At 32.0% G+C, this 27,572-nt stretch overlaps 1 protein-coding gene across 1 annotated transcript; it reads right to left on the reverse strand.

Annotated features, from left to right (window-relative positions):
• Positions 1 to 1,766: 1,766 nt before the first annotated feature.
• LOC127698569 (abscission/NoCut checkpoint regulator-like) lies at positions 1,767 to 20,227 on the reverse strand. The gene is made up of 11 exons (XM_052202076.1): positions 20,043 to 20,227; positions 15,568 to 15,689; positions 14,575 to 14,631; positions 13,399 to 13,562; positions 12,713 to 12,804; positions 11,773 to 11,920; positions 10,592 to 10,894; positions 9,860 to 9,942; positions 9,484 to 9,666; positions 6,246 to 6,370; positions 1,767 to 4,304 (listed from the first exon to the last, which is right to left on the reverse strand). Exons 1-11 carry the CDS (start codon positions 20,088 to 20,090, stop codon positions 4,232 to 4,234), a joined length of 1,398 nt encoding a protein of 465 aa, XP_052058036.1. The 5' UTR covers positions 20,091 to 20,227; the 3' UTR covers positions 1,767 to 4,231.
• Positions 20,228 to 27,572: the final 7,345 nt, after the last annotated feature.

Consider the following 27,572-nt stretch of genomic DNA (forward strand, 5'->3'; position numbering starts at 1 on the left):
AAACTCACAGAAGGTCCCTTATTATTATATTGAAATAAAATAACCACTTGATATCAAGTAATATCTAATTCTCATTTGTTATGAAACATATAGTTCATGCAATTGCTTTAGTCCTATAGACATAATAAGATTAATAGTATATGTTAACTAAACCTTAATATCTGCAAGCTAAAAACTGAGAAAAAATTATTCACATACAATTTACCAAGTCCAATGTTGGTAATTAGGTCAAAAGTAAAGCAATCTGAATACAGTAGACTCCACGTAATCGGATATCGGCTAAACGAATATATCGGCTATTGTAATATTATTTCAAAACACCAAACCCTTCCCTATATGTTTAATGATAATTTTATCGTGTAATCGAATATCGGATATAAGAATATATCGGCAAATCGGATAAGAATATTCAGTTCATTTTGTTCAAAACCATGCACAATCGGATATTTTCAATGGTTTTCTGACAGGAAATGGACCCGGAAGTTACGAATTTACAATCTTGCAGACAAGAAGATTTTGTTTTTACTAAATAAAAGGAACTATTTCTTAATAAATTGTTGTCTTTAATCATTGTCTTCCTTTGTCATGTGAATTAGATGCCCTTTTACTTCAAATGGTTTGAATTTATTTATAAAATATGCAAGGCTCAGTTGACGTTGCTGTTTGGAGAATTTTGATTAAACTCTAAATGTTCACAGAATCAGAAATATAATCTAAACTGAATGTACCTCCTTCTGAATAATTTATTGCAATATAAATATAAATCCCTTCTGACAAGAGAAATCTGACTTTTGTCAAATATATTTTTTTCACATGTGCAAAAGTAACCACATGTCATGGACGCCATTTTGGATGTTTACAAATTTGTGAGGAAGCCTCTAGAACTATGACCTAAATATAAATAGTCTTCAGAAAACGTAAACTTTATGCAATAATATTTTATCAATCATGATTATTTTCATAAATTTAAATTTGATTATTTAAAGAAATAAAATTATAACAAATACGATTTTAGTTTGGAGATTCTACACAGACATGCTTAGATCTATTTATAGCCAAATTAGTTTACCTGTGTGATAATGTAAATAATGGATATTAATTTGCTTACAAAACAAATAAAGACAAACTATGGATGGTAGATAATAATTCACATAAATATTTCAGGACATTCGATTTATTTTAATAAATAAAGGATTTAAAAACTGCAAACAAATTTAATCATTACATAATCAGCTGATAATTTTTTACACAAACATCGTGGTGATGTAACTGATAAAAATCACTCCATCAATCCTCCAGCCCTTTCACATATTTAGCAATTGTCAGGGTTAGTAACATCTCAGGATTATATCTACTCATTATTGCAGAATATTCAATGAATATACATTCATCGTCTAATTGAATATATCGGGTAATCGGATATTTTTAGCTGACATTTTGGGTATCCGATTTGCCGGAGTCTACTGTATTAAATGTGTTATTTAGGTGATTTGTAAATGATAATTTTGCAATAAAAACCAAACGTCAGCGCAATAACTTCAAAGAGAAACAACAGGGAAGAAATATGTTATTTTCCTGAAATTATATAAATTGAAAGGCAGATTTAATTAGGTAGAAGGAAATTCAACTGGAATTCATTTGAACTTAATTAATACTTACTGGTATAACAAAATATACAAACTAAAAATTAGCTAAATATCAAAATACAGAATGTCTTAAAAACATTGTTTAACCAGTTTTACCCCTATGTTCTATTTTCAGTAATGTTTTTAGTGATCAGATGGCAACATATGCTCTGAAACTACACAATCTAAAGATTATTGTGACCAAGTTGGGTTCAAAAGTCTCTGTGAATTAAGTGGAGCATTTTTTTTTTTTAAGTTTACAATCTGAGTATGAAAACAATGGATAAACAACAGATGATAAAATATCTCGCACTGATCCTTTAACACAAGCAAAATTAAAACAGTTTCATACTTTTTTTTTTTTTTGCTGGAAAAGAATATCATTAAAAGTTTAAGTAAGATTAAATTTTCCTAATAATTTGAAAGGAGTTCAAGAAGAAATGAAGAAGCTTTAAAAGCTACAACAAAGTGATGACAAAGGATGACATGTAAAACTATAATGCTGTATGTTAAACTAATATGTAGCATAGGCTAAATTGATATAAATAATGTTAACATCTGACATGAGAACTGGAAAACACAACTAGCCTTGGGGTAATACAAATTTCAAGCATAATTCTCGTACTCAGACACAAAAATCAACCAATCAAGATACTGGATTTGGTGTTTCAAGCACAAATTTTGTACTCCAAGTACTGAGTAAATTTTATGACTGAGGGCCCTGGAAATGGAAGCTACCATTACATCAATATTCCAGTTTCAATAAACCATTGCGTAACATGGGTGCAGCTATTGAAATGAAGATAGCATGCTATTGAGGCATCCATTGAAATGAAGATAGCATGCTATTGAGGCAGCCATTGAAATGAAGATAGCATGCTATTGAGAATTAAGAGTATAACTAATCCTGATCGGTTGGTGTGTGCACCTGATATTTATTATAACAAGATACCTTGTTCACTCTTCCAGTGAACAATTAATTACCTGTGACAAGACATGTATTCATATGCAAGGGAGATAACTAATATTGGGTAAAGAAAATCAACAAGAACCTATATTTTTGGGACTAAAAATATATTGGCTTATAATTTTTCTTCATTGATGACAAGATTTCATTCTGAAAATCAACTTTCTGAACTCTGTTTTTTGAAAAATGCTACTATTGTAGCCTATACTATGGGAGAAACAATTGTATTTTACAACCTCAGAACTTTTAAAACATTTAGAATTAAGAAATTAAGTTATCTCCCTTCACCTATCAAAGAATATAGGTCAGCACTGTTACCTGAGAACCATAGAGGTGCTGCTTTTTTAAACAAGCATTCTGAGAGTATTGCATGGCAATACATAGTCCCCTACCGGGTAAAAATTCATTTTACTGGAACAAAAAGCTAACTTGTTCTATAACTTGTCATGGTGTAAACAAAAAGTAGATATCATGTTAATATCTTCAAGCATGACTATAAACAGTGTGGAAAACTGTTTATACAGTGAAAAAAACATTAGATATGATTAATAGTTCTCTATAATTAGATATGATGTAATACAGTGTATATCTATTTTCAAATTATAATCAAATATAATTATTAGTTCCAAATATTTTTTCTTTCATTTGTCACAAACTAATATAGATTTGTAACTTATCTATAAAATGTCAACAACTTTTATCTACACAATGTAATGTATTGAAATATATACATTAATAAAAATAGATTATTATCTAATTAAAGGATTTTCTTCATAATTTTTTTTATATCTATAGCATTCAGAAAATTAGTTTATACTAAAAACAAACAAACCTGCCAAAAAATTCTTCAAATAATGTAACAAAGAATGTCCTTTAAAAAATGAGTTATCTCCCTTTGTACAGAAATATGGTTTAACATAGTACTCTAACATTAGATATGGTCCAGAGTTATGGTCCATAACTCTGGACTAAATCATCAGACAGGAAATTCGAACTTGAGTTATAACTAGTCATGATAAAACTATATACCAAATATCAAATCAATATCTTCAAGAACAAAGAAAAAAAGTGTGGAAAGCTGATTTGCCAGACTGACGGACAGATGGACAGACGGACAGACAGACGGAGTGCAAACCTAAAGTCCTCTTCGACTTCGTCGGTAGGGGACTAATAAAGCCTTACCAAGCACATTCTGTTGTTGTCCTTTCATTACAATATCACCTGACTTTAACAGTCAGAGATAGTCTTAGATTTCGTTTTGCAAAGTCAGATAAAATGAAACGAAAATTAATTCAAAATAACATCATTAATGATTCTTAATTAGCCATCACTAAAACGGGTCTGCACTCAATAAAGATTTTAATTTCTTTTTATAAAAATAATAACTTACTCATTAAATAATCATGTTTCAAGAACATAAAAGAAATCTTTGGAACTAACTTCTCTTATTTTTTTCCCCAAAAACTGTGACATTATAAAAATTCAAATGTGTTTAATTTAGACTATATAATGAGGTTAAAAGTGATAAACCCATCATAAATTTGAAATCGTATGCTATTACATATCTTTAAATAAAAAATGTAAAAATTTGCATAAAAAAAATGCCATGGAAGATTATGTATAAATCAGTATATTGTTGCTAAGTCCTTCCTTTCTTCTGTATATATTTTGAAGTCACATGATCATCCATTTCAAACTGGACATGACTCTCTCTGAAAAGAAAAAAAAGAGTGCTATTTAGGATTTTTCTTCGCTGTCATCAATTCTGAAATAGAATTGAATCAATATTAAACAAGACATCTACATACAAGATATGAAGTATTGTGTGCTTTCTGAAATATGAAGCTTTTATACATAGAGCTAAAGAAGCCACAGCCACCACAAATTAGCATCCTTATGTCTTGAGAGACAATTAATTATACGTGCTGAACCATGAAATGAGGTCAAGAACAAGACAAATGCCAGATAAAACCTTGGAACATAAGGCATCTGTTTTCGAGATTAAACAGATCTAGGGCTTTTACCTTCTGAAATACAAAAGAGCTAATGCCACCACTGCCAGATTAGCACTTCAATGTCTTGCATTCTATGACTTTCATCACGGATGACTTTCTTTGAAATAAGGCTAACACAAAACAAATCACCTTAAATGCTGCGAATCAGCCAATCTAAATTGATCACAAAAACAGCCTACCATTAAAATAAATTAAATCTGTAACATTACAAAGGTTTTATTCACAACAGTTGTTAGAAGCTCTCTTTTCAAGTCTTTAATAAGATATACATGTGACTTGGTAAAAAGGTTTTGTTTTGATGATCACAGTAATTCAGACTTTTGTTACTTATTAAAATCTGGAGTTGTTACAAAGACCCCCATTGGCTGGTTAAAAAATTAGACTTACCATAAAATGCATGTTCAAAGAGAGATTCATATATCTGATTACTGATGAATATAGTGGATTTTTGTGGTGACATATTACTGAATCAACACCAGGAGTTTCTGAGAAAATGGACAAAGGGATTCATCATCTATAACAAAAGCTTTTGTTTAGATACATTAGATGACAAGCCAGATACTGCTTTTAGACCCATGTAATATTTCACATCATATTATCATTTATGTTTTTTTTTATGTTTAACATTGTTATAATAAACAGCTGCGCCATGAGCGCATGATACGCCCGTCGTCTCGTGTGTGAATTTTTATGCAATAAGCATAAATAGTTTCTGACATACGGCGTGACATGCGAAAAACCCCTTTTTTTTACAAAAAACTCAATATCTCTAAAATAAAATTTTGAATCAAAACCAAAAAGTATACAGATCTTTAGATTAATATAACTAATAAGTGTGTAAAATTTTAAGCAATAATCATAAATCGTTTTTGAGATACGGCGCGACATGTGAAAACCCCACCTTTAAAAAAAAAAAAATCAATATCTCAAAAATAAAATTTTGAATCAAAACCAAAAAGTATACAGATCTTAAGATTAATATAACTAAGAAGTGTGTAAAATTTTAAGCAATAATCATAAATCGTTTTAGAGATACGACGCGACATGTGAAAAACCCCTCCCCCTTTTTTTACAAAATACTCAATAACTCAAAAATAAAATTTTGAATCATCACCAAAAAGTATACAGATCTTAAGGTTAATATAACTAAGAAGTGTGTAAAGTTTTAAGCAATAATCATAAACTGTTTTTGAGATACGGCGCGACATGTGAAAAACCCCTCCCCCTTTTCTAACAAAATACTCAATATCTCTAAAATAAAATTTTGAATCATCACCTAAGAGTATACAGATCTTAAGATTAATATAACTAAGAAGTGTGTAAAGTTTTAAGCAATAATCATAAATTGTTTTTGAGATATGGCGCGACATGTGAAAAAAAAACACACACCTGTTTTAGTTACTAAGTCCCGTAACTCAAAAAGTTTTAATCTTATTTTCACCAAAAAGTATACAGATCGTTTGACCATCATAAGAAACAAGTATTATAGTTTCATGAAATTTGGATAAGTCATTCTCAAGTTACGGTGCGACATGTTTACGCCGGACAGACAGACGGACAGACAGACGGACGGACGCCGGACATTTGTATAACATAATACATCCCGTCAAAAATTTGACGGGCGTATAAAAATCTTACTTCCAACATCTGTCACAATATAAGTCAAGGTCACAACCATGGCAACGAATGATAGCGTCTTCTGTACACATCACACAATATGGCAATTCATCATCGTCATCAACATCACTGTTGTTTTCCTCCACCTAAAGCAAGGACAGAAAGTCTAAGTAATCAATCTAAATAAAATGCTTTGCTGAGCGCAGCCAGATACGACTGCAGAGGTCGAACCCTGAACAGTTGGGGCAAGTTTGGACACAATATTCAAGCTTGATACTGTCTGAATTTGGATTGTGATCAAATTTTTGACATAATATAGGTTTTTGACACAAAATAAATGTGGTCAAAGATCTTAAAAATTTGAAATGGGACATTTAATTTACCTAGAATGGTCTGATATCTAAAATCTAACAACATGGTTAGATTCAACATATAAAAAAACACCAAAAAATTTAATTTTAGTTGAAATCAAACAAAGTTTAATTTTAGACCCTCCAAACCTTAATATGGACTAATTTGAAAACAGGGCCCAAAATAAAATATCTAAATGCACAATAATATTCAGAATATCATACAGCCGCAATAATTCAGTTTTTGATGAAATCAAACAAACTTTAATTTTGGACCCTTTTGACCTCAATGTAGACCAATTTAAAAATGGGGCCCAATATCCAAAAAAGTAATACAAGGTTAGAACACCCAAAAATTTAAGACTTTAAATTAATCCCTTTGAAACTGGTTAAAAGATTTGGTTTTATTTTCAATTGAAGATTTCTTGCTATTGCACAATACTGTGCAATTCAAGATTTCTTGCTATTGTGCAATACTGTGCAATTGAAGATTTCTTGCTATTGCTCAATACTGTGTTGTTGCCCAATACTTTGATATTGCGCAATACTGTGCAATTGAATTTCTTGCTATTGCGCAATACTGTGCAATTGAAGATTTCTTGCTATTGCCCAATACAGTGTAATTGAAGATTTATTGCTATTGCCCAATACTGTGCTATTGCTCAATACTGTGCTATTGAAGATTTCTTGCTATTGCCCAATACTGTGGTATTGAACAATACTGTGCTATTGCGCAATACTGTGCAATTGAAGATTTCTTGCTATTGCCCAATACAGTGTAATTGAAGATTTCTTGCTATTGCGCAATACTGTGCTATTGCTCAATACTGTGCTATTGAAGATTTCTTGCTATTGCCCAATACTGTGGTATTGAACAATACTGTGCTATTGCGCAATACTGTGCAATTGAAGATTTCTTGCTATTGCCCAATACTGTGGTATTGAATAATACTGTGCTATTGCGCAATACTGTGCTATTGCGCAATACTGTGCAATTGAAGATTTCTTGCTATTGCCCAATACTGTGGTATTGAACAATACTGTGCTATTGTGCAATACTGTGCAATTGAAGATTTCTTGCTATTGCGCAATACTGTGCAATCATTTGAAATTACAAAAATTTTGAAGAAAAAAAATATGAACCCCCAAAAAAAATTGGAAAAAAAAATCCCCCAAACTTTTTGAACCCCCTCCCCCTTGGAGTAATTACCCCCAAATTAATCGCTGTCTTCCCTTTGTCGTATGGAATCTTGTAGTACAATTTTAAAAAGATCCATACACTTAAACACAAGTTACTGTCTGGAAACTAGAAAAATGCTTGTTTTTGGCCCCTTTTTTGCCCCTAATTCCTGAAGCGTTGGGGCAATTACCCCCAAACTCAATCCCAGTCTTCCCTTTGTTATATGGAACCTTGTGGTACAATTTCAGAGAGATCCATACACTTAAACACAAGTTATTGTCTGGAAACTAGATAAATGCTTGTTTTTGGACCTTAATTTCTAAACTGTTGGTACCATAACCCCCAAAATCAATCTCAACCTTTCTTTTGTGGTATTGAACCTTCTGGTAAAATTGCTTAGAGATCCATTCACTTAAACTAAAGTTATTGTCTGGAAACCAAATGTGTCTTCGGACGATGCCGAGGCAGACAACGTCAACACCATAGCATTATACGATGCAAAGAATTTTTTACGGTCGTATAAAAATGTGTGTGAAAGTCTGAAAAGCCATCCCAACACAGGTATAAATGATTTTAACTAGACATCATTTAGCTGGGAGCCATCTCTGTGGGCCCGCTGTAAATAACGTGTGGTAAAAAATTTGTATCGATAAGCTAATGTGAAGTTTTTGACCTTGAACTTTGACCTAGGAAGTTGTACAAACATTATGACACACCCTCTGGTGTTGGTTAATATACATGTCAAGTATAAAGTATGAAATTATAAAGGTTCTCTAGATATAGAGCGGACACAATTTGTTACGGACGGACGGACAGACTGATCACTAAATAATAAACTAAAGTCAGCTTGGTGTAGTTTTGGTACAGAAACATTGATGTACTATAGAACAGAAATTAGTAGTCATATAACACTGGCATGTACTGCTGAACCTTGCTGGCTATAACATATCATTTTTAAGAAAAAAGGGAATTTTGAGTGAAATTACTGAATGTTTAGGCAATATCTACATGCATTTTATAAATCTATGTCTATCAGATATTCAATTAAATTTGCCTATAAAGGTAAAAAAAAAACCTACATAATTGAAATCATAACATTTTTTGTCAATGTACAAATGCAGTTTCAATAGCTTTTGTTATAGGCAATAGACTATTTTCATATTACCGACTTTTGACTCCGGATTATATAATTTGTCGACTGGTTACCTTGGACATCATGGTACTCAGTCAAGTAAGAGCAACCAAAATAAGTAAAATCAAACATATAATTGGTGTAATTTGAGGGGAAAGTTTACTGTTTTCCGATGATTTTGTAGTGAAAAAAAAATGTTAAGCAGGTAATTTTCCCCTAAAATTGTACCGATTGAACGCTTGGTTTTACTTCTTTAGCTTGCTCTTACCTGACTTGGTACCATGATGTCCAAGGTAACCAGTCGACAAATTATATAATCCGGAGTCAAAAGTCGGTTATGGAAATAGTCTATTTTTGGTTAAAATCCAAAAGATGGCCTATTACTTACCCCTCACTTTGATACATTCTCTACAATCAATCTAAAGAAATTGTTAAAATATGATTTCATTTCTGGTTCAAAATTAGAAACAATTTATGGTGAAAAAATCTTATATGTGTATAGTATTATTCAAAGTTTTCTGTCAACCCCTGGTGCTATTTACATTAAACTAAAGGTAATACAATACAAGAAACAGCCATATTTTATATTGAATTTACCCTTTGTTTTTTTGGTTCTGTATTCAGTACTTTCTTTGATTTCTTGTTGCTCTTTGATTTTTCTTTACTTTTCTTTGAATCCTTTGAAGATATTTTACTTTTTTCTTCCTTCAAAGAGTTTGTCTCTGAAGTGTCTACTCCATCTTTAGCTGCTGCTTCGTCTAATTTATTTTCTTCTAAAATCTGAAAATAAAAATGGGTTATCCATCAAACTTTTAAATAGAATCAGCTTTTAGCTTAGTGTTAAGAATTTTTTTACATGCAAGATCATACCCTTAAGTTTTTTTCAGTGCTTTTATATACTGCAAATTATAAGTTCCTTGTAAAATACTGATTTTTAAACATAATCAATCCATTAAATAGTTTCTGTACATACTTGTTTAATGAGATTCTTAGTCAGCGTTTCCTCATTCTCATTGTCACTATCAGATATTTCGTCAGCACTCTTTTCATCAGTATCTGTTAAAGAAAGTATTTATTTCATTGAATCGCTCTTACTATACAACAAAGTCTGGTGTATAATTCATTAATGTTTTATACCAGATGAATGATATTTTCTTCAGAAAGTAGCAGAGGACATTGCTCTGTAATCTTATCAATTGACTTCTTTTTAATTGTCCAATTACAGAAACAGTGTACCTGTCAAATAAGTTTTTGATTTCACTACACTTCCACTTAGCAGCACAATTCAGTTCATATTCTGCAGATAAAGATTTAAGTCTGGAGAACAATTTGGGTACAGGATTGACTTGACCTTTTGGGCCAAACCGTGAAAGCCTTTAGCCATATCCTCTGAACAAAGAACTGTGGTTTCAAAGACATGTGTTTAATTGCTTGGAATTCAGGTGGTAACCATTATTCAAATTATGATAATAACAACAGTAAACAATGTCTTCATTAAAGTTAGTCTTAAGGTCCTTTGGTCAAATAATTCATAAACATTAGAGTTAACCCTTGATTATGGACTCAACTGCCTTATGAGCTTGAAATCTTAAAAGTCCACCTCTAATTTCATCTCAGTAGCCTAAAAATTGTATTTGTGAATGTTTGGGTTCCAAAATACTGCCAAATGAGAATTATAATTATTGTCCATTGTTTAATTTTGTACCTTTATTCACATCCTCTTTCTTTCTATTCTTCACTGCCTGTAGTCTTTTCATGATCTCTTTGTCTTTCTGTAGATCTTCTAATGCTTTTTGTGCATCAACATCTAACTCTTTTGATGCCTCTGCTATTAATCTCTGCATTTCTTCTAATGGAATCTCATCATTTGTTCGTTTGTCTGTTGTTTGTGTATTTGTTTTGTTATTGACGTCTATGTTTTTTGTAAATGGCACAGTTTCTTGTGAGTCTTCTCTGTTTAGATTGTTACTGGATTTTTCAGATTCTCTGTGACTTGGTTTGTCAGACTCTGTAAATTACCCAATATTATACTAGAGAACAAGTTGAACTGTGAGCTATTGCACAAAAATGATACACCAGGGCCACTATTAGTATTTGTTAAATAGGAAGTTGAAGAGCCATGGATGTGGAAATGCAACACAAGGTATAGCATACTCCCATAAATGTTGATACAAAAATTTGGGGTACTCTGATTCCCAGTTCCTTAGAAATGTGACTAAAATTTCATGCATGGTTACTGTTAGTGTTTTCGGTAAACAGAAGTTGATGAGAAATAAATGTGAATATGCCTTATACAGTAAAACATGAAGTCTGGTAACAAATTTTAGAAAAACTGTGATTTGTAGTTTTTGACAAAAAAAAATTCTGGAAATTTTATGGGACAGACAGATGGATGGATGGATGGACAGGGGTAATATAATTTACCCCTCCTTTGAGGAAGGTTATAATTCTAAAGAAACTACTGTGGATTCATTTATTTTCGTTGATATCAATTTTCGTTGATTGAGGAAAACTTGCATTTTCCTGGATATTTGATTTCATGGTTTTGCCAATGTCTACGTACAAGGCAATAGAAAATTTGTAATTCATTGAACATTTAAATTCGTGGTTCACCTGTTCCCATGAAACCCACGAAAATTGGTATCCAACAAATAATAATGAATCTACAGTACATAGATTTGAATCTCCAGTGTAATGCAGGTTGCAGTATAAAATATACTTTTCATCATTGTTTAAGAATAATATTGTCTTGCTGCATTTTTCTGTTTATTTCTTATAACTTATAAGGCTGAACTTTTTCTTATATATCCTATGTCCTGATTTGTAATATGAATTTGGAATCATTACAATAACAAAACCATTTAACAAAAAAAGTAGTCTGTATACCTGGATTTCCTCTCAGACCAGCAAGTCTATTTTCAATGTCCTTTACAGGGTCAGGTCTATGTGAATCTATTTCAATTTCCTCCCCAATTTCATCCAATAAGTCATTAATCTGATCCTGTTGAGTTCTTCTGTCTGGAGCCTGGTATGCCTAAAGGAAAAGAAAATTGTTTGTTTAAGAGCTTAAGATGACCAAGCCTTATATATGATACAACATGATTATCTCCTCTTTCTCAAAAATTTAAATTAAGTTCTTTGTTGTTTTTTTTGGAGGGAGGTTGGAAGTTTCATTAACATGTATAAAAGAACATATTGTACATATACTGTTACTCAATACATATTTAGTTGCCCTGAATGCAATGCTGTATTCATCAATTTAGTGATTGTCTTTGGTTGCTGTCTACCTTATAGCTTACTATACAGTATGGGCTTTGTAACTTTGTTCATTGTTGAAGGCTGTACAGTGCCCTATAGTTATTTACATCCTCTTCCTTTGGTGTCTAGTGGATAGCTGTATCATTGAAAATCATACAAATTGTCCTCATTATATATGTGAACAACTGTAAGTCACAATACAGCGATTGAATAAACAATGATATCAAGAAAACTAAGGAATAATCTTCAACTTTTTAAGAAGGTAGAAATTGAATGTAATAAGCAGCATTAAGAAAATATTTAAAGCAATATGGACACAAGCAAGGATGACACATCATTGTTATCTTACACATTTCTTGTCAAAATACCTTTTTGCATGTTCTGATTTCTTCATTACTAACCAGTAAAGTTACAAAAATACTGCATTTTCCCCTGAATAGAACACATTTAATCATAATTTTATAATATTTTTCTACAATTGACAGCAATCATTGGTTTGACCTTTGCAATTAAGTGAACTTAATGGAGTCCAGAGTTATAATGACTCTTTACACTTATATCATCTTACTGGTTTCTTTGTAGCTACTGTTGCGGCTGCAGTTTCTCCTCTTAACTTTGAAAGTCTTTCTTCTATTTCTTTTTGTGATGGACTGTTTTTTTCTGAAATAACGATTTTTTTTCTTTAAATGACTTCAATATAGTAAAAAGAGGGGCCATTATCAAAATTTAATTAAATCTTACTTTCATGTAAATCAAGCATTAAAAGAAATGTCTTGATATTAAAATCAAAACATTCAAGAGAACTGAATGGTATTGAATCACACAGAAACAATCATTTGCACAGTTTGTAATTGCAATGGCAACTCAATTTTCTCAAATGAATTGTCAGAACTTTAGAATACAGCCTATATGCATATATGTATGTTTAAGACTGAAGAAAAAAAAAGAAAGAAGAAAGCATATTGATTTATTTTGATTTCAAATATTCTTTGTTGGTTTTTTTTTTTTAAAGTTAAAATAAAAAACACTGCGACCTTAAGCAAAGGTGAAGGGTCCTGCAGACTTCAATATTTGTCCTATTAGCATAAACTAATGCATAGCTATAACTTGAGAACAATTCTAAGATCATCTGTCTACATTTATTTCTTGCAATAACTTGAAATAATTTGAGCACATATATATATTATGTAACTATACCAATATATTTTGGCAAAATTATGGTTCTAATGAGTAATTTCATAAACTGCTTAATACCTTTTTGTATTCTATCTTCCTTTAATTTATCTAATCTTTCCTGTATTTCCCTCTCAGGTTTTGCAAGGTGTTTATATTCTGGTTTGCCAGTTGGTTTTGTATGATGCGTCTTACTACCATGACTGCCTCCACCCTTTTCTCTCTCTTCTAATGCTGCTACACGCCTAAACAGAGATCAATTTAAAATCTTTAATAGTCAATTCAATATAACATAAAAAATAAAAACCTGTATGATGAACTACGTATTTACCTAAGCATTTCCTAATATAGGATTTACAATATTCTTTTCCAGCTAGCTGATCCAGCTATTTCAGAGATATCTTTTTTTTTTATTTTACATTGAATTGTAAGAGGAATTTTGAGGCTTTATGGTATGACCAATGCTCCATTATAATAAAATTAACAGTTATCTCCCCTCAACAAAAACAGATTTTCAATTTCTTATTGAAAACTGGACTATGTAGTTTTGAGCATTGTTTAAAATTAGACTACAAGACTCTCTACAACAATTTTTGAATGCTACAGTTTACAAACAAAAACATTAAAAAAGAATTTACTAAAAAAGGGGGCTCTGTAAAGAAAATGTCAAAGAAACAAAATAAAAAAAATCAATAAAAATCAGTTAAAAATTTAACCTCTCAAATTTCAATAAGTGAAAATACCAAATGCTGCTGCTATGAGCCCATTGTTTTAAAATGGAAATGACCATCTTCTCATAAATTAATTTTAAACATTCTTTTGTTCCAATGATCATTGTGTTAAAATTTCTAAAAAAAAGTGATTGATTGGTGTTTAATGCCACTTTCAGCACTATTGGCTTTTTCATGGTGGTCAGCTTTTATTGGTGGAGGAAGCCGGAGTGCCAATAGAGAACCACTGACCTTCAGTAGAAAAACAGACAATCCTAGTCAATTAAGATTGGAGTCAAGCCCAGTGATTCGAACTCACAGCTTCAGTGTAGATAGGGTAGTGATACAGCCTATAGTATAAGTTGGCCTACTTATATCACTAGGGCAATGAAGATGTTGACAATAATACTATACCATGATTGCAAAACTGTTAGGAAGGCATGTAAAAAATTATATAGCCATAACTGATGGGATAAGGCCTTGCAACTGGAATAAAAGGTTAATTATGTAGAAAATCCAACATTTTCATCCTGTTACTCAAACTCACTTTTTGTAAGCCTCCGGAGGAGAGTATCTTCCAGAATCATCCTGGGGTTTTATTTTTCTACAAATAAAAATACATGGTACAGTCTATTTTTTAAAACAAGAAATTGTATGTCATCTTTATTTTTGTTCTTCTCTTTGTGAATGAGAAGTTGGGAAGCAGAGAGATTCGTAACATTCTGCTAGATTTTTCATTATGACAAAACCATAAAGAATTACAGATCTATTGCATATGTTTTCATATGGGTATGATTCTTTTGTTTTGCTTTAAAAATAAGTATCAATGCCTCAGTATAGAATTTTGATGGATTTATCATTGTTCAAATATGTCTTCAAATATACAGCTTTTTGAGTGTTTTTTCAAACTGAAATTGAGACCAAACTTTGTCCTTCAATGCTAACATAGGACAACACTATTTATGTTCATAAAATATAGGATAAAACAAGAATACGGTATGTGTCCATAGGGCACAATGCAAAATGACTGAAACTTTCAGTTGACTCCCTGTAGAAATTGTTGCCAATGACTATTTCTTTACATAATACATTAGCTTTTCTTCCTACTATTTTGAAATCTATTATAGATGGACAGAAATTGTAAACAGCAAAAATTATAGCAATTAAGTTTTGCAAAAATTGCATAATGCTTAAAACCATCAGTACACTCCTTAAATATAATTGGAGATAATCTTGTACATATCCTTGATAATTGGAGATAAGTTTCTATATTTGTTTCTCATTTTTTGTAATGGAAATTTTATAGTTTTATTTATGTTTCAGTACATCATGTTGGGTGACAGTATGCTGTAATGCCCAAATGTCAAAGAAAAATATATTACTCTGCTTAAACTTCAGGCCTTTGTATATCCATAACATATTCTGTTTTACTCAATCAACAGTTCTGTTTATAAAATAAATACTTTCCATCGGTTCCTATGTACAAGTACATGTACCTTAAAATTCAACAATACAAATGTATATAGGAAAATCCACAAACCCTGTTAAGATGTTATAACACTTGTTGCACACATGGTGTTTTTCATTCTTCAGTTTAGGAACAGCTATCTTCTTGTTTAGACAAGAATTACAGAAAGCAAATCCACAGTTTTTACAGCCATGCTGGAATTTATATGAAAGAATAAATTTTCATTGATAATTACTTATAAGTTGTAAACTGCTCTTATACATATATGTAAAAAAAATTAACTCTACAGAAATTGCTTTGTAAGTTTCAAAACTAAAACTGAGCAGTTAATGAAACTTCTTCCTCACTGTGGATTATCATAATGGACCAGTAAACTAGTTGAAAGTTTTGTCATCACATCAAGTTACCAACAGCCTGCTTTTTTCAATGTCAGTCTGTTCATGTCCATAACCAGATGCATCAAAATACCAAAAGACTTTCTTACCAAGAAATGGCCATATAATCAACCTGACACCTTTCAATCCCTTTTACCAGCATTTCTTATCATGTCAAATAAGCTAGGAAAATTTGCTTTAAAATATCACTTTCCATTCAAAATTAATTTTACTTAATATGTTATTACATTACTGATTCTCAGTTGCTTTGCTCAATTCCGTGCATTTATTTTAAATACTTAATTATATGTGGCGATTTTTAATGATAATTATACAAAATGACCAATTTCTGTCTTTCACTTCACTGACCAAAAAAATGTAAAAAACAAGTAAAAATGATATAGGTGCCAAACTGACTCACCAAATTTATGCCGAAATGACTTTGAATAGGCACCGATTTGACCAGGTGCCAATTTGACTTTTTCTGAAGGTGCTGAATTGACTAAGTACAGATTTTATTTGTAAAGGGATTTAGGGCAAAATGTAGCTGTGAAACACAACTTCTTAAATTAAATTGTTTTGTTTTAAATTATGAGTGAACTGTCCTTGTTTACCTCTGGTAATTTGGGAGAAAAGGCATGGTTGTCATTGGTTCACTTTGGTGGATAGTTGACTCATTGGCAATCATACATCTCCTTATTTTTATATATTTTTTGGGGTCTCACAAAAGACCCAAACCATTTTTTGGGTCCCACAAAAAAACCCAAATCTTTTCCTTGTTCCACAGGCAATCAACAACATCAGATTCACCAAAACACTACAGTTTCAAAACTTTTTAAATTTTTTAATTCAAGCATCACTGATGTCAACAACATTTAATCTTGGTACATGTATCTATGATGAGTTTTATATACAAGATCTTTCAACTGGTGTATTTTCCCTGAAAATTTGACCTCAAAAAGCAAATATCTTCACTTCAAAATGTCCCATGACACATTTTCCCCTGAATGACCCCATTTCAACAGGGGCAATTAATTCATAAAATCGAAATTGGAGTTTCGTGTTTCTAGCACGAGAACAGACTACTGCAAAAATAGTTTTTTCTCCAATACTTTTGACTTATATCATTTTCATTACCAGAAATACTCTTTTAATAGACGCTGATTCTCACGTCATTTAAACGTTTTATGGGCTAACTGGATCCCTGCATCTTTGAACTGATAAAGTAATTGTGACTGCTTGACATTTTTCAAACACCTGTATTTATCTTATGTACATAATCCAACCCTGCCTAAAGAAATATAATAATTTTATCATTTAAAAACAGTTATTGAGGCAGTCATGAGGAAGTTATCCCCATTGGAATATTCATCCCTTAGCTTAACATACTGACGTATATTTTATGCTCAACAACAAACAAATGACGTCAAATAACGTCAACCTAAAACCAAACACTTTGACTTCTTCTTTGTCGTTCAGCACTCCATCAACATACTGATGATATCGTGCCGGGCACTGATGTCACTATGCCGCGCATGCGTGGGATATATAATTTCTATATTTACAGTTAAATATATACAAATAAAAGTTCAAAGTAATTTTCTTTTTCTTCTGTTTTGTACTATACATTTTGGTTAAAACTACATACATCGTAATATTAATTTAAATGTATAGATGTTTGCTGAGAACAGATATTGGGATCTGTTCTCGGAAGCAGTCTAGTGTAGTACATTTTACTGCAGCTACAGGTAGAAGGTTCCATTGTAATATTGTTCTAGGATAAAATGAGTACTTGTATGAGTCTTTAGATGTTTGTATTGGTCTGTATGAATGATTGTGTGGATTTTGTCTTGTTCTTGTGTCAGATTGGATGAGCAAGTCTGTTGGATAAATAGCTACAAGATGGTGTATTATTTTATAGAAAAAGATGATGCGTGTTCTTATTCGCCTTTTTCTAGGGTTGTCCAGTTTAGAGTTTGTAGCATTTCATTGAAGGAGCTGGTGTTATGGTATCTGTTGCAAGTGTACCTAGCTGCCCTGCACTGGACCATTTCAAGTTGGTGTGTTTGAGATTTGGTATGAGGGTCCCAGACGCAGCTACTGTATTCAAGCTTAGGTCTGACCAGTGATGTATATGCTCTTTCTTTTACTGTTTTGGAATTGACTTTTAGATTTCTCTTGATAAAGTTTAGCTTTTGTGTGGCTGAAGCTGTAATATTATTTTAATATGTTTGTTCCATTTTAGGTCTGTTTGTATTGTTACGCCAAGATATTTTGTGGATTTTTCTTTTTGCAGTATATGATGGTGGAGAGTGTAATCAAAATTTTGGGGTTTTCTTTGTTGTTATCTGAAGGATTGAGCACTTGTCTGGATGGAATGACATGAGCCAGTCCTTCTCCCATTTTGCTGCTGATGTTAGATCTTCTTGCAGTTTTTGAGTGTCTTCTTTGTTTCTTATTGTTTTATAAATTATGCTGTCATCTGCAAATAATCGTAAGGTGCTGTGTTTCATATATTCATGGAAGTCATTTATGTGCACAAGGAACAGGAAAGGACCCAAAACTGTGCCTTGAGGAACGCCAGATGTTACATTTATTTTGTCAGACTGTACACCATCAATAATGACTGTTTGTGTACGGGATGTAAGGAAATCTTCTATCCATTTTAAGGTGTTGTATTCAATGCCGTAATATTTTAGTTTAGAGAGAAGTCTTTTGTGAGGAACTTTGTCAAATGCTTTGGCAAAGTCCATCACAATTATGTCAGTTTGGATGTTATTGTCGTTGTTTTTTGCAAGTTCTTGTATGAATGATACCAACAGAGTTTCACATGATCTTGATGCTCGAAATCCATGTTGAAGGTCGTATAAGATGTTATTATTTTCTAGATGATCCATCATACTACTGGCTATAATATGTTCCATGATTTTACAGAGTATGCAGGTGAGTGAAATAGGTCTGTAATTTATTGCGTTGTGTTTATCACCTTTTTTGAATACGGGACAAACATTTGCGTGTTTCCAATCGTCTGGGATTTTTCCTGTGTCTAGTGATTTCTGAAATATGTATGTTATTGCGGTTGAGATGTCATTACTTAGCTCTTTTAGTACTTTTCCGCAGATTTGGTCTGGGCCAGTTGCTTTATTTGGGTTAATCTTGTTCAATAATTTTATGACACCGTTTTTGGAAATAGTGATGTTTTTCATATTTGGATATGATGATTTCCCCTTATCCGGTATGGGCTCACTTGATGTTTCTTCGGAGAATGCCTTTTGAAACTGACTGTTTAAGATGTTAGCTTTTTCTGATGTGATGTCTGTTAGTTTGCCATCTTTTCTTAGTGCAGAGATACCTGTGTTGTCATTTTTCATGCTTTTAATGTATGTATACAAGTTCTTTGGTTGTTTTTGTCTGATGTTGTTATCTGGTTCTTCTACTGGTAGGTCAAATATCATTTTTTCAATGTAGTTCCAGTAGGCATTACGCATATCTCGTTGTAATGTTCTTTTCAGGTTTTTATATTTTTTCATTTGTTCTGGACCATTTTTGCTCTTTTTATGTAGTCTTTTAACTTTATTTATCATAATTTTTAATTTGTTATCAACCCAGGGTAGTTTTTTCTTGTTTGTGATTGTCTTCTAGGGAATGTTTTTCTTGACTGATGTAAGTAGTATGTCAGTGAATGTTTTCCAGAGGTCATAAGTGGATGAACTATGGTAATGACCTTTAATATCTTGTGTTAGTTTATTCACGTCTTCCTTGATGTTTTCCCAGTTAGCTTTTTTATACTGGTTTGTTTTTCGGGTTATTTTCTTTGTTTCCTTACAAAGTTAGTGCACATTCTGCATAGACGATATTGTGGTCTGCATTTCCAATAGGGGGCATAGTTTCCACTTTGTTTACTATGCTTGGTATGTTTGTTAGTATGAGATCAAGTGTTCTGTCTCCCCTTGTGACTTAAGGTAAGGATTGGAATCAAGTATATTCACAATTGTTTAGTGGAACACACTTCTACAACAAATTTTCACCCATACCTCTTTTGGTTATTTTGACACACTGATATAAAGTCAACGACAAGTATCGTCAGTATCCTGAGATTTTATTGTACGACTGAAGAAGACAAAGTTGTTTATGAAATCTAGATGTATATAAGTTTTTTATGTTTTATAATACCTCTTTTTTAAATAAACTGAATGAAGTTCCGCATCCATAACACGACATTCTGATTCTAAATTCTTTTTTCTCTGTGGGTTTTGTATTTTATCTACATGACAGTACGTATCATTTGTGAAGAAATGAAAAAATAGCCAATAATCACATGAAATTTCGTCAAATACTAATAACAGGGCGACAACTCTATCGTGTACTCTAAATTTGGAATGCATACCGGTATAGCAATCAATTAATTCCGAAAAAAACTTAGTCTTCGTCAGTCTGGTCACGACAATGAGTCTAATAAAGCTACGAAAATTAGGTCTGGAAAATTCCCAATGATTTATGATAGCTACTAACTAACAAAAGAGTAATTTTCCATGATTATTTATTAATTATACAGCAAAAAAGAATAACTATTTGTATACTGCTATTCTTTATCAACTGTGTCAGAGACATTGTATTATATGTCTCTGACTATGTCTTATCACACTATATCTTACAACACCGTGTCAAAAACATCAATAACACCAGAGACATGTATAGTGTAATATATATGTCTCTGATGACACCAATAAAAGTTATGTCAGAAGGCTATTTAAGTCGCATTCATTATGAAGTCTCTTCTTTTGGCTGTGAGTATATAGGTCATATAGTATGGTGGCATAACCTGGGACTAATACCTTTTATGGCATTTGGTCCCCAGGAAAAACGAAAAATCCATGCATTCGGATATTTTTTATACCGTTTGCAAAAACTTGTAGTCACATATGATTGCAGACTTTAAAAATATACATGTATCATATAAACAGAGACATATGATACAACTGTATGTCTCCGAGTTGTATCTGAGACTACTATAACACATGTGTTATAGCAGTCTCAGGTTGTATGCAGTGTAGACCACCGATCAACAACTACTAGTATGTCATATTTTCAAACAACAGAGTTTCGAGAACTCGTATCTAACTGAATTTCTATCGCTTAAGCCCAATCTCGGCTTTTATGTGACAATTTTTGTTATATCTATTTCATAACATTTGATTGTATCTCTGAAACTGATATTACTATGTGTTATAATAATCTCAATCTGAAAGAATAATTGCTGCAGATATCAAATTTTCGATATTTATTTGTAGCTCAGAGTTCTAGATGACCATATTTCTATACCCCAGCCAATCCTTGGGGTTTGACTGTATATTTATCAAAGACCCAAATAGGGATATGTGAATAATAACAAACTAAATAATATTCATAATAACACACAAAGTAAAGCAATGAATGTTATGAACCTTCAATGAAAAATGAAAAATGAAAACAGCACTTTATAAATTTCATTAGTCCGAAGCGCTTTTCTGGATTTACCTTCATCAGGAACGCTCAATGCTAGATATTTGAAAGCCAAGGATGTTGTTTTGTAATTTTATTATAGATCAATATGTGACACTTAAATAAACTATTATTTAGTCTTATCTTATATCTATACGACCAAAAAGGACCTAAAATAATAGCCAACTCATCTAATGTCAATTTTGCCTTAGGAAGTTGAAACCTTGGTTTCTTTTTTCTGAATTTAAAATTTTTTTTTTTATAAATAACGTATATCAGCTACAAGAAGCAATATGTTTTCAGGAAAACGGTCAAATTGACATGGACATATATATGTTTGAAATAGTATAAGTTAACAACTGCTAGTAAAATATTACAAAACTTGGCAATTGAAAAAAAACATTGAAGGAGTCAGAATTAAATAACTCATTAAAAAATTTCAGTATTATGTTTGGTAATGAGATTACCAGGTAATAATGTCAAAGACTAGTGATACACATACTACAGTGATCATAACTTCCTTGATTCTGATGTAGGTCGTTGTACTTTCATGTAGACATTCATAGATACAAGGAAGTTTGGCTATTTCTGCAGAAAACTTATTACAAAGGGATTACACATCCCAATCTTTACTCTGAATTTTTACAGTGATGTTGTTTATCGAGCCCGAGTAAACTTGTAAATCCTTTAAATAAACTTATTCTAAACGGTTGACAATTTAACACTTTAATTAAATGTTCGAATATTGTTGTTATCAGTATAAATATTGATTTTGTTATCAAAAGATTAAAACCCAACTAAATATTATTGCTATGCACTAACATTAACGCTCCTATAATCTGTGCCACAATCTGCCGATACCTCTATTTTGGCATTGCACACGATAACTTTTTTCTCTGACTGTTGATGACGTCTTTACACTGAATCCATCGAATGTTAGATGTGTATATATGTATACTGATTGATATTTTAGTCCTAGAAACATGGTTTTGTATCAGTTGGTATTGGCTTTGAACTAGTGTTAAGTAACTGCGAGTACTCCCAAGTCTGTGCTGTGTGTCTTTAGTGTTTTTGTTAGTGGTTTTTGTGGTTTGTATCGATCTGACGAGTTAAATAGGCCCTTTTTAACTGATTTTAATAGTTTGTTCTTATGTTGTACTGTTACACAACTGTCCAAGGTTAGAGTAGGGTTGGGCGCCCGCAAACATGTTTAACCCGGTCACATTATATATGTGCCTGTCGGCGTAAGTCAGGAACCTGTAGTTGTCGTTTGTTGCTGTATATCCCGTTTTTATCTCGTTTATTTTTTTATACATAAATCAGGCCCTTTAGTTTTCTCATCTGAATAGTTGTATACATTTGTCATTATGAAACCTTTTATACTTTGATATGCAGCATGGGTTTTGCTCATTGTGGAAGGCCGTTTGGTGACCTATATTTGCTAACTACTACGTTATTTGGTCTCTGCTGGATCTTATTGGCAATCATACCACATCTTCTTATTTTAATATATAAGAGTAAACACAGCTGCAACGTCATCAACAGTTCGCTCGATTTTCTTTCTATTCTAAGCAATTTAGGACAAATTTTGTTTTCGAAATTTGCATAGTCTCTGATCTCTATGGATCTTTTTCAATCATTTTGACTTTTGTTCTTAATTTTTTTAAATCAGAATAAGTTCGATTTAGGTAAAATTCTCTGTTTAAATAAATCTTTATTGGTTTTTTAAATTGATTTTGTTGCTTTTATTCAAATTATTTATTTTTTCTTTGTTAACGTTTTAAAATATCCATTACAGCATAGTTTAATAGCATTTTTTTTATTACTTACATCAAGATGTCGTTAAAAGAAATTGGATACCCTGTATTATCATTCTTTTTAATAACATATTAACGTAAATTGTTTTATTATAAATTAGGCCGTTAGTTTTTCTCAATTGAATTGTTTCATATTTTTCATGCTGGGGCCTGTTATAGCCGACTATACGGTATGGGTTTTTTTTTTCTGATTGTTGAAGGCCGTACGGTTGCCTATAATTGCTTACATTCGCTTCATTTGAACTTTGGTGGGTAGTTGTCTCATTGACAATCATACCACATCTCCTTATTTTTATATGATAAAATCGATGAAAAAAAAACCTCCTCAATTATTGTAAACTATCATTCTGCATTGCCAATAATAGCTTGGTGTAAATTAGATACGCCCATTCGGGCTCACTCCCTCAAGGTGTATCTAATACTTATATATCTAACTCTGTGATCTGACAAGACAAGACAAGACAATGTGTATACAATGGTTTTAAAGAATAAAATTGTCTTGTCAACAAGTTTGTGATTTTGAATTTTTAATCCAGATAAAATATCAGTAAGCTATGTTTACCAGGTGTATATATATTCCTTTATTTATGGGTGCGAACGTTCTTGGTGAAGGTAATCAAGAAAACCGCTTTGGACGCACCAAATGTATAAGTGTCATTCTAACTAAGTAGAATTAGTCGATACGCTGTTGGTGGACTGTTAGTCCCATATGTATCATAGTTGGTCACCTTAGATTGTTTTTGTCTTTTTTAAGATCCCTTTTAGTCATATTGCGTCTAAATTATTTATACATAATTGGCATTCAACTTGTTTGGTGTTAGCGTTCTTGGTGATGGTTAATCTAGAAAAGTGCAAATAGACTCTCAAATTTATAAACTTCAATAAACAGTTAAAGCAACAGATTCAGCCATTTGACTTAATTGTAGATCTTGTATTGCTGACCATTGTTGTGGTTTACAGTTTCTTTATTTTTCTGTAATAGTTTACAAGACAATAGAGATGTGATGTTGGTAAAAGAAAGTTTACATTTAACGGCGATATCTCCTTTCAGAACCAATTGATAGTTTCAATCACATTGGTATTTCTAGGCATCTTGTTTTGTTGGTTCTTTTGCTGTTTATGGATTATATCTATCTATATTATGTATCAAAATATAGCAAAAACGTTTAAATTTGTCAAAAACCGGCGTTTAATAAGAACAGTTATCAGCCTACAAGGAGGCAATTAATCACTTGGTATTTTATTATAGATCTTGTATTGCTGACCATTTTTCTGTAAAAAGTTTCTCTCTATCTAAAACAGTTCTCAAGTAAATATGCATATATGTTTAAAATTGATTAGAAATCGTTCTATAGGGGCAATAATTCGTATAAGTAGTCAAGTGATGGTTTAAGTCCTTCGAGCTTTTTTTAACAAATTTTGTATATAGATAACCCCTGCATGTAAGGAGTTAAATTAATGGTGTAACTGAATGGGTGATCATTTTTGCTGTTTACATTTTCTGTCTATGTATGAAAGTTTTCAAGATAATAGAAAAAGCCTCTACAATTGGTAGGACAAAGTCGTCGTTTAAGAGCAACTAATACTATATATATACGTCTGACTAGTTTGGAAGAAATTGAGGGTCCATAGACATTGACATGAACATTTCGACATGTCAGATTTTCTATATCAATTGTGATTTCATAATATAAGACAATTACGGACGTCTTATTTTTAGCGGCCACCTGTAAACAGACTTATTCAGAAGGGATATAGTTACGATACTGTTGTCAGGTCATTAAAGATGGCATTTTTGGGAATTAATATTGATTTACTCTTAGGGTTTTTGCATCGGAAATAAACACATTTATTCTGAAACCAGTTGTTGATATAAATAAGAATATGTGGTATGAGTGCCAATTAGACAACTCTCCATCCAAGTCACAATGTATAAAAAGTTAACAATTATAGGTCAAAGTAAGGCCTTCAACAAGGAGCATTGGCTCACACCGAACAGCAAGCTATAAAAGGCCCAAAAATGACAGTGTAAAACAATTCAAACAGAAAAATCAACGGCCTAATCTATATAAAAAACGAGAAACACCTATGAACCACCCCCAACAGACAACCACTGAACAACAGGATCTTGACTTAGGACAGGTGAATAAAAATGCAGCGGGTTTAAACGTTTTAACACTTCACACTAACTTGAGACAGTAGTGTAACATTACAACATAAAAAGATACACTATAAAATATCAATTGAAATGGCTCAGTAACTCGACCAGAAAGACATTTAAACAAAAGCAAGTAACCATACACAGATCGAATAAATTTGATCTAAAACACAATATAAACACAATATTAAAACGTATGTGCCTTTATAACACAGACCTTACAGGTGACAATAAAACAGATGTAGGAAGAGTGTCAAGAAAACAACTCTTAACAGACAAAATGGCGTTAAATGAAACAACTTAGACAGGTAAATTCAAGTATAATAATTTTGTTGTTAGGAGTACGGAAGTAAACATTTTTTACAAAATTAATAAATTTGTTGTTCAGAGTACGAGTACAGAAGTGAAAATTTATCGTCATACTAAATACTTATCAAAGGTGGTACATATTAAAAATAGTGAGACGAGATATAACACAAAATAAGTAACATTGAACTACAGAAATGCATTACAAATTGTGTCAACAATCAAATTAACACGAAAGTACGAGTTGAGAGTACTCGCAGTTACTGGAAGTTAGTTAAAAGCCAAAAAACAAATAACCAAAAAAAATCATGCATCAGAGACTAAAATCAACTAAAACACATCCCATGGATTAAGTGTTTTAACGCCATGGACAGTCAAAGAAGACATGACTTGTGCAATGTCAACATAAAAGTATCGACAGTAGGATCGTTGGGATTTAACCTTATAAACGGGTTATGTTCTTCTCGTATATTTTATGATGGTATGATACTAAACCCCTAACGGTAGGGATAGTGCCCTGTGAGTGGAGTGTGAGGGCCTCAAGGGAGAATAGTGTTTGTACTAATTGAGCATACCCTCTTGAAATAAAGATTATTATTATTATTATTATTATTATTATTATAGTGATTGATATTCATATGATGAAGACATAATCTTTCAATCAGTTTAATTGAGGTCTGGAGCTGGCATGTCAGTAACTGCTAGTAGTACTTTGTTAATTTATTATTGTCTTTTTTCTTAGTTTCTTCAGTTAGCTATTCTAACATCGGACTCTGACTTCTTTTGAACTGAATTTTACTGTGCGTATTGCTGTGTGTTTGTTTATTCCACATTGACTAGACGTATAGGGGGAGGGTTGAGATCTCACTTAACATGTTTAACCCCGCCGCATTTTTGCGCCTGTCCAAGTCAGGAACTTCTGGCCTTTGTTAGTCTTGTATGTTTTTTTTAAATTTTGGTTCAGTTATATGCTTCGGAGCTTAGTGTGACGTCCATTTTCGATGAACTAGTATACATTATTGTTTAGGGGCCACCTGAAGCCTGCCTCCGGGTGCGGTATTTACTCGCTGTGTTGAGGACCCATTGGTGACCGTGGGCTGTTTTCTGCTCTTTGGTCGGGTTGTTGTCTCTTTGACGCATTCCCCCTTTCCATTCTCAATTTTATTTTTGATGGGTCGAAATTATATCAAGTAACTTTAATCAAGTTGAAACCCTTGGAGGAGAAAAAAGTACCATGTTTGAATTCTTTTATGCACGGCGGATGCTAAATGATAGTAAAAAGTTATACTAGCCGCCGGGCAAGTGAGCTATAAATACCATTTTTACTCAAACACCTGCTTAATTGTCGAATCATAAAATCCATAAGAAGACAAATGAATACAAATAACCTTTTTTGCTTGATTGATTCTAATATAGACGGAAGAAGAAACCACAAGACTGGAAGGATCAAGACTATAAGGAAATCTAAAGAGTGGTTTCCAGAACGATATACTGCGAGCGTTACAGTCGCACACCATCGTGAATCGGGATCTCAAGTTCGGAAATGAGCGTATTCATTCAAATCTCATTGGCGTGTACATTTGTTGTCTTCCTGGAATGCCTACATTCAATAAAATATCTATTCCTCGAATGCCAACAAAATAAATTGAATAGATGTTGTTTTAGTGAATGTGTGTTGTTTTAGAATTAGTAGGGAAAATGTATTTTTTTAAAGTTAAAAATTATTTTTCACCTTCAAAATATCCCTTTTTTTCAATGAAAATTTTATTGGAATGGAATGGAATAATAAGGAAAATGATATAAAAACTTAAATTAAAAAATCAATAAATTGAAACAAATAAATGTCTTCATTTATAGATGTGTTTGAAATTACCAAAATGAACTGTTATTTAAAAAAAATAAACTTCGTAAAATATGACCATTTATGTTGTAAATTTTAAA

The sequence above is a fragment of the Mytilus californianus genome, unplaced genomic scaffold, assembly GCF_021869535.1.
Source record: "Mytilus californianus isolate M0D057914Y unplaced genomic scaffold, xbMytCali1.0.p SCAF_4, whole genome shotgun sequence".
NCBI classification, from domain to species: domain Eukaryota; kingdom Metazoa; phylum Mollusca; class Bivalvia; order Mytilida; family Mytilidae; genus Mytilus; species Mytilus californianus.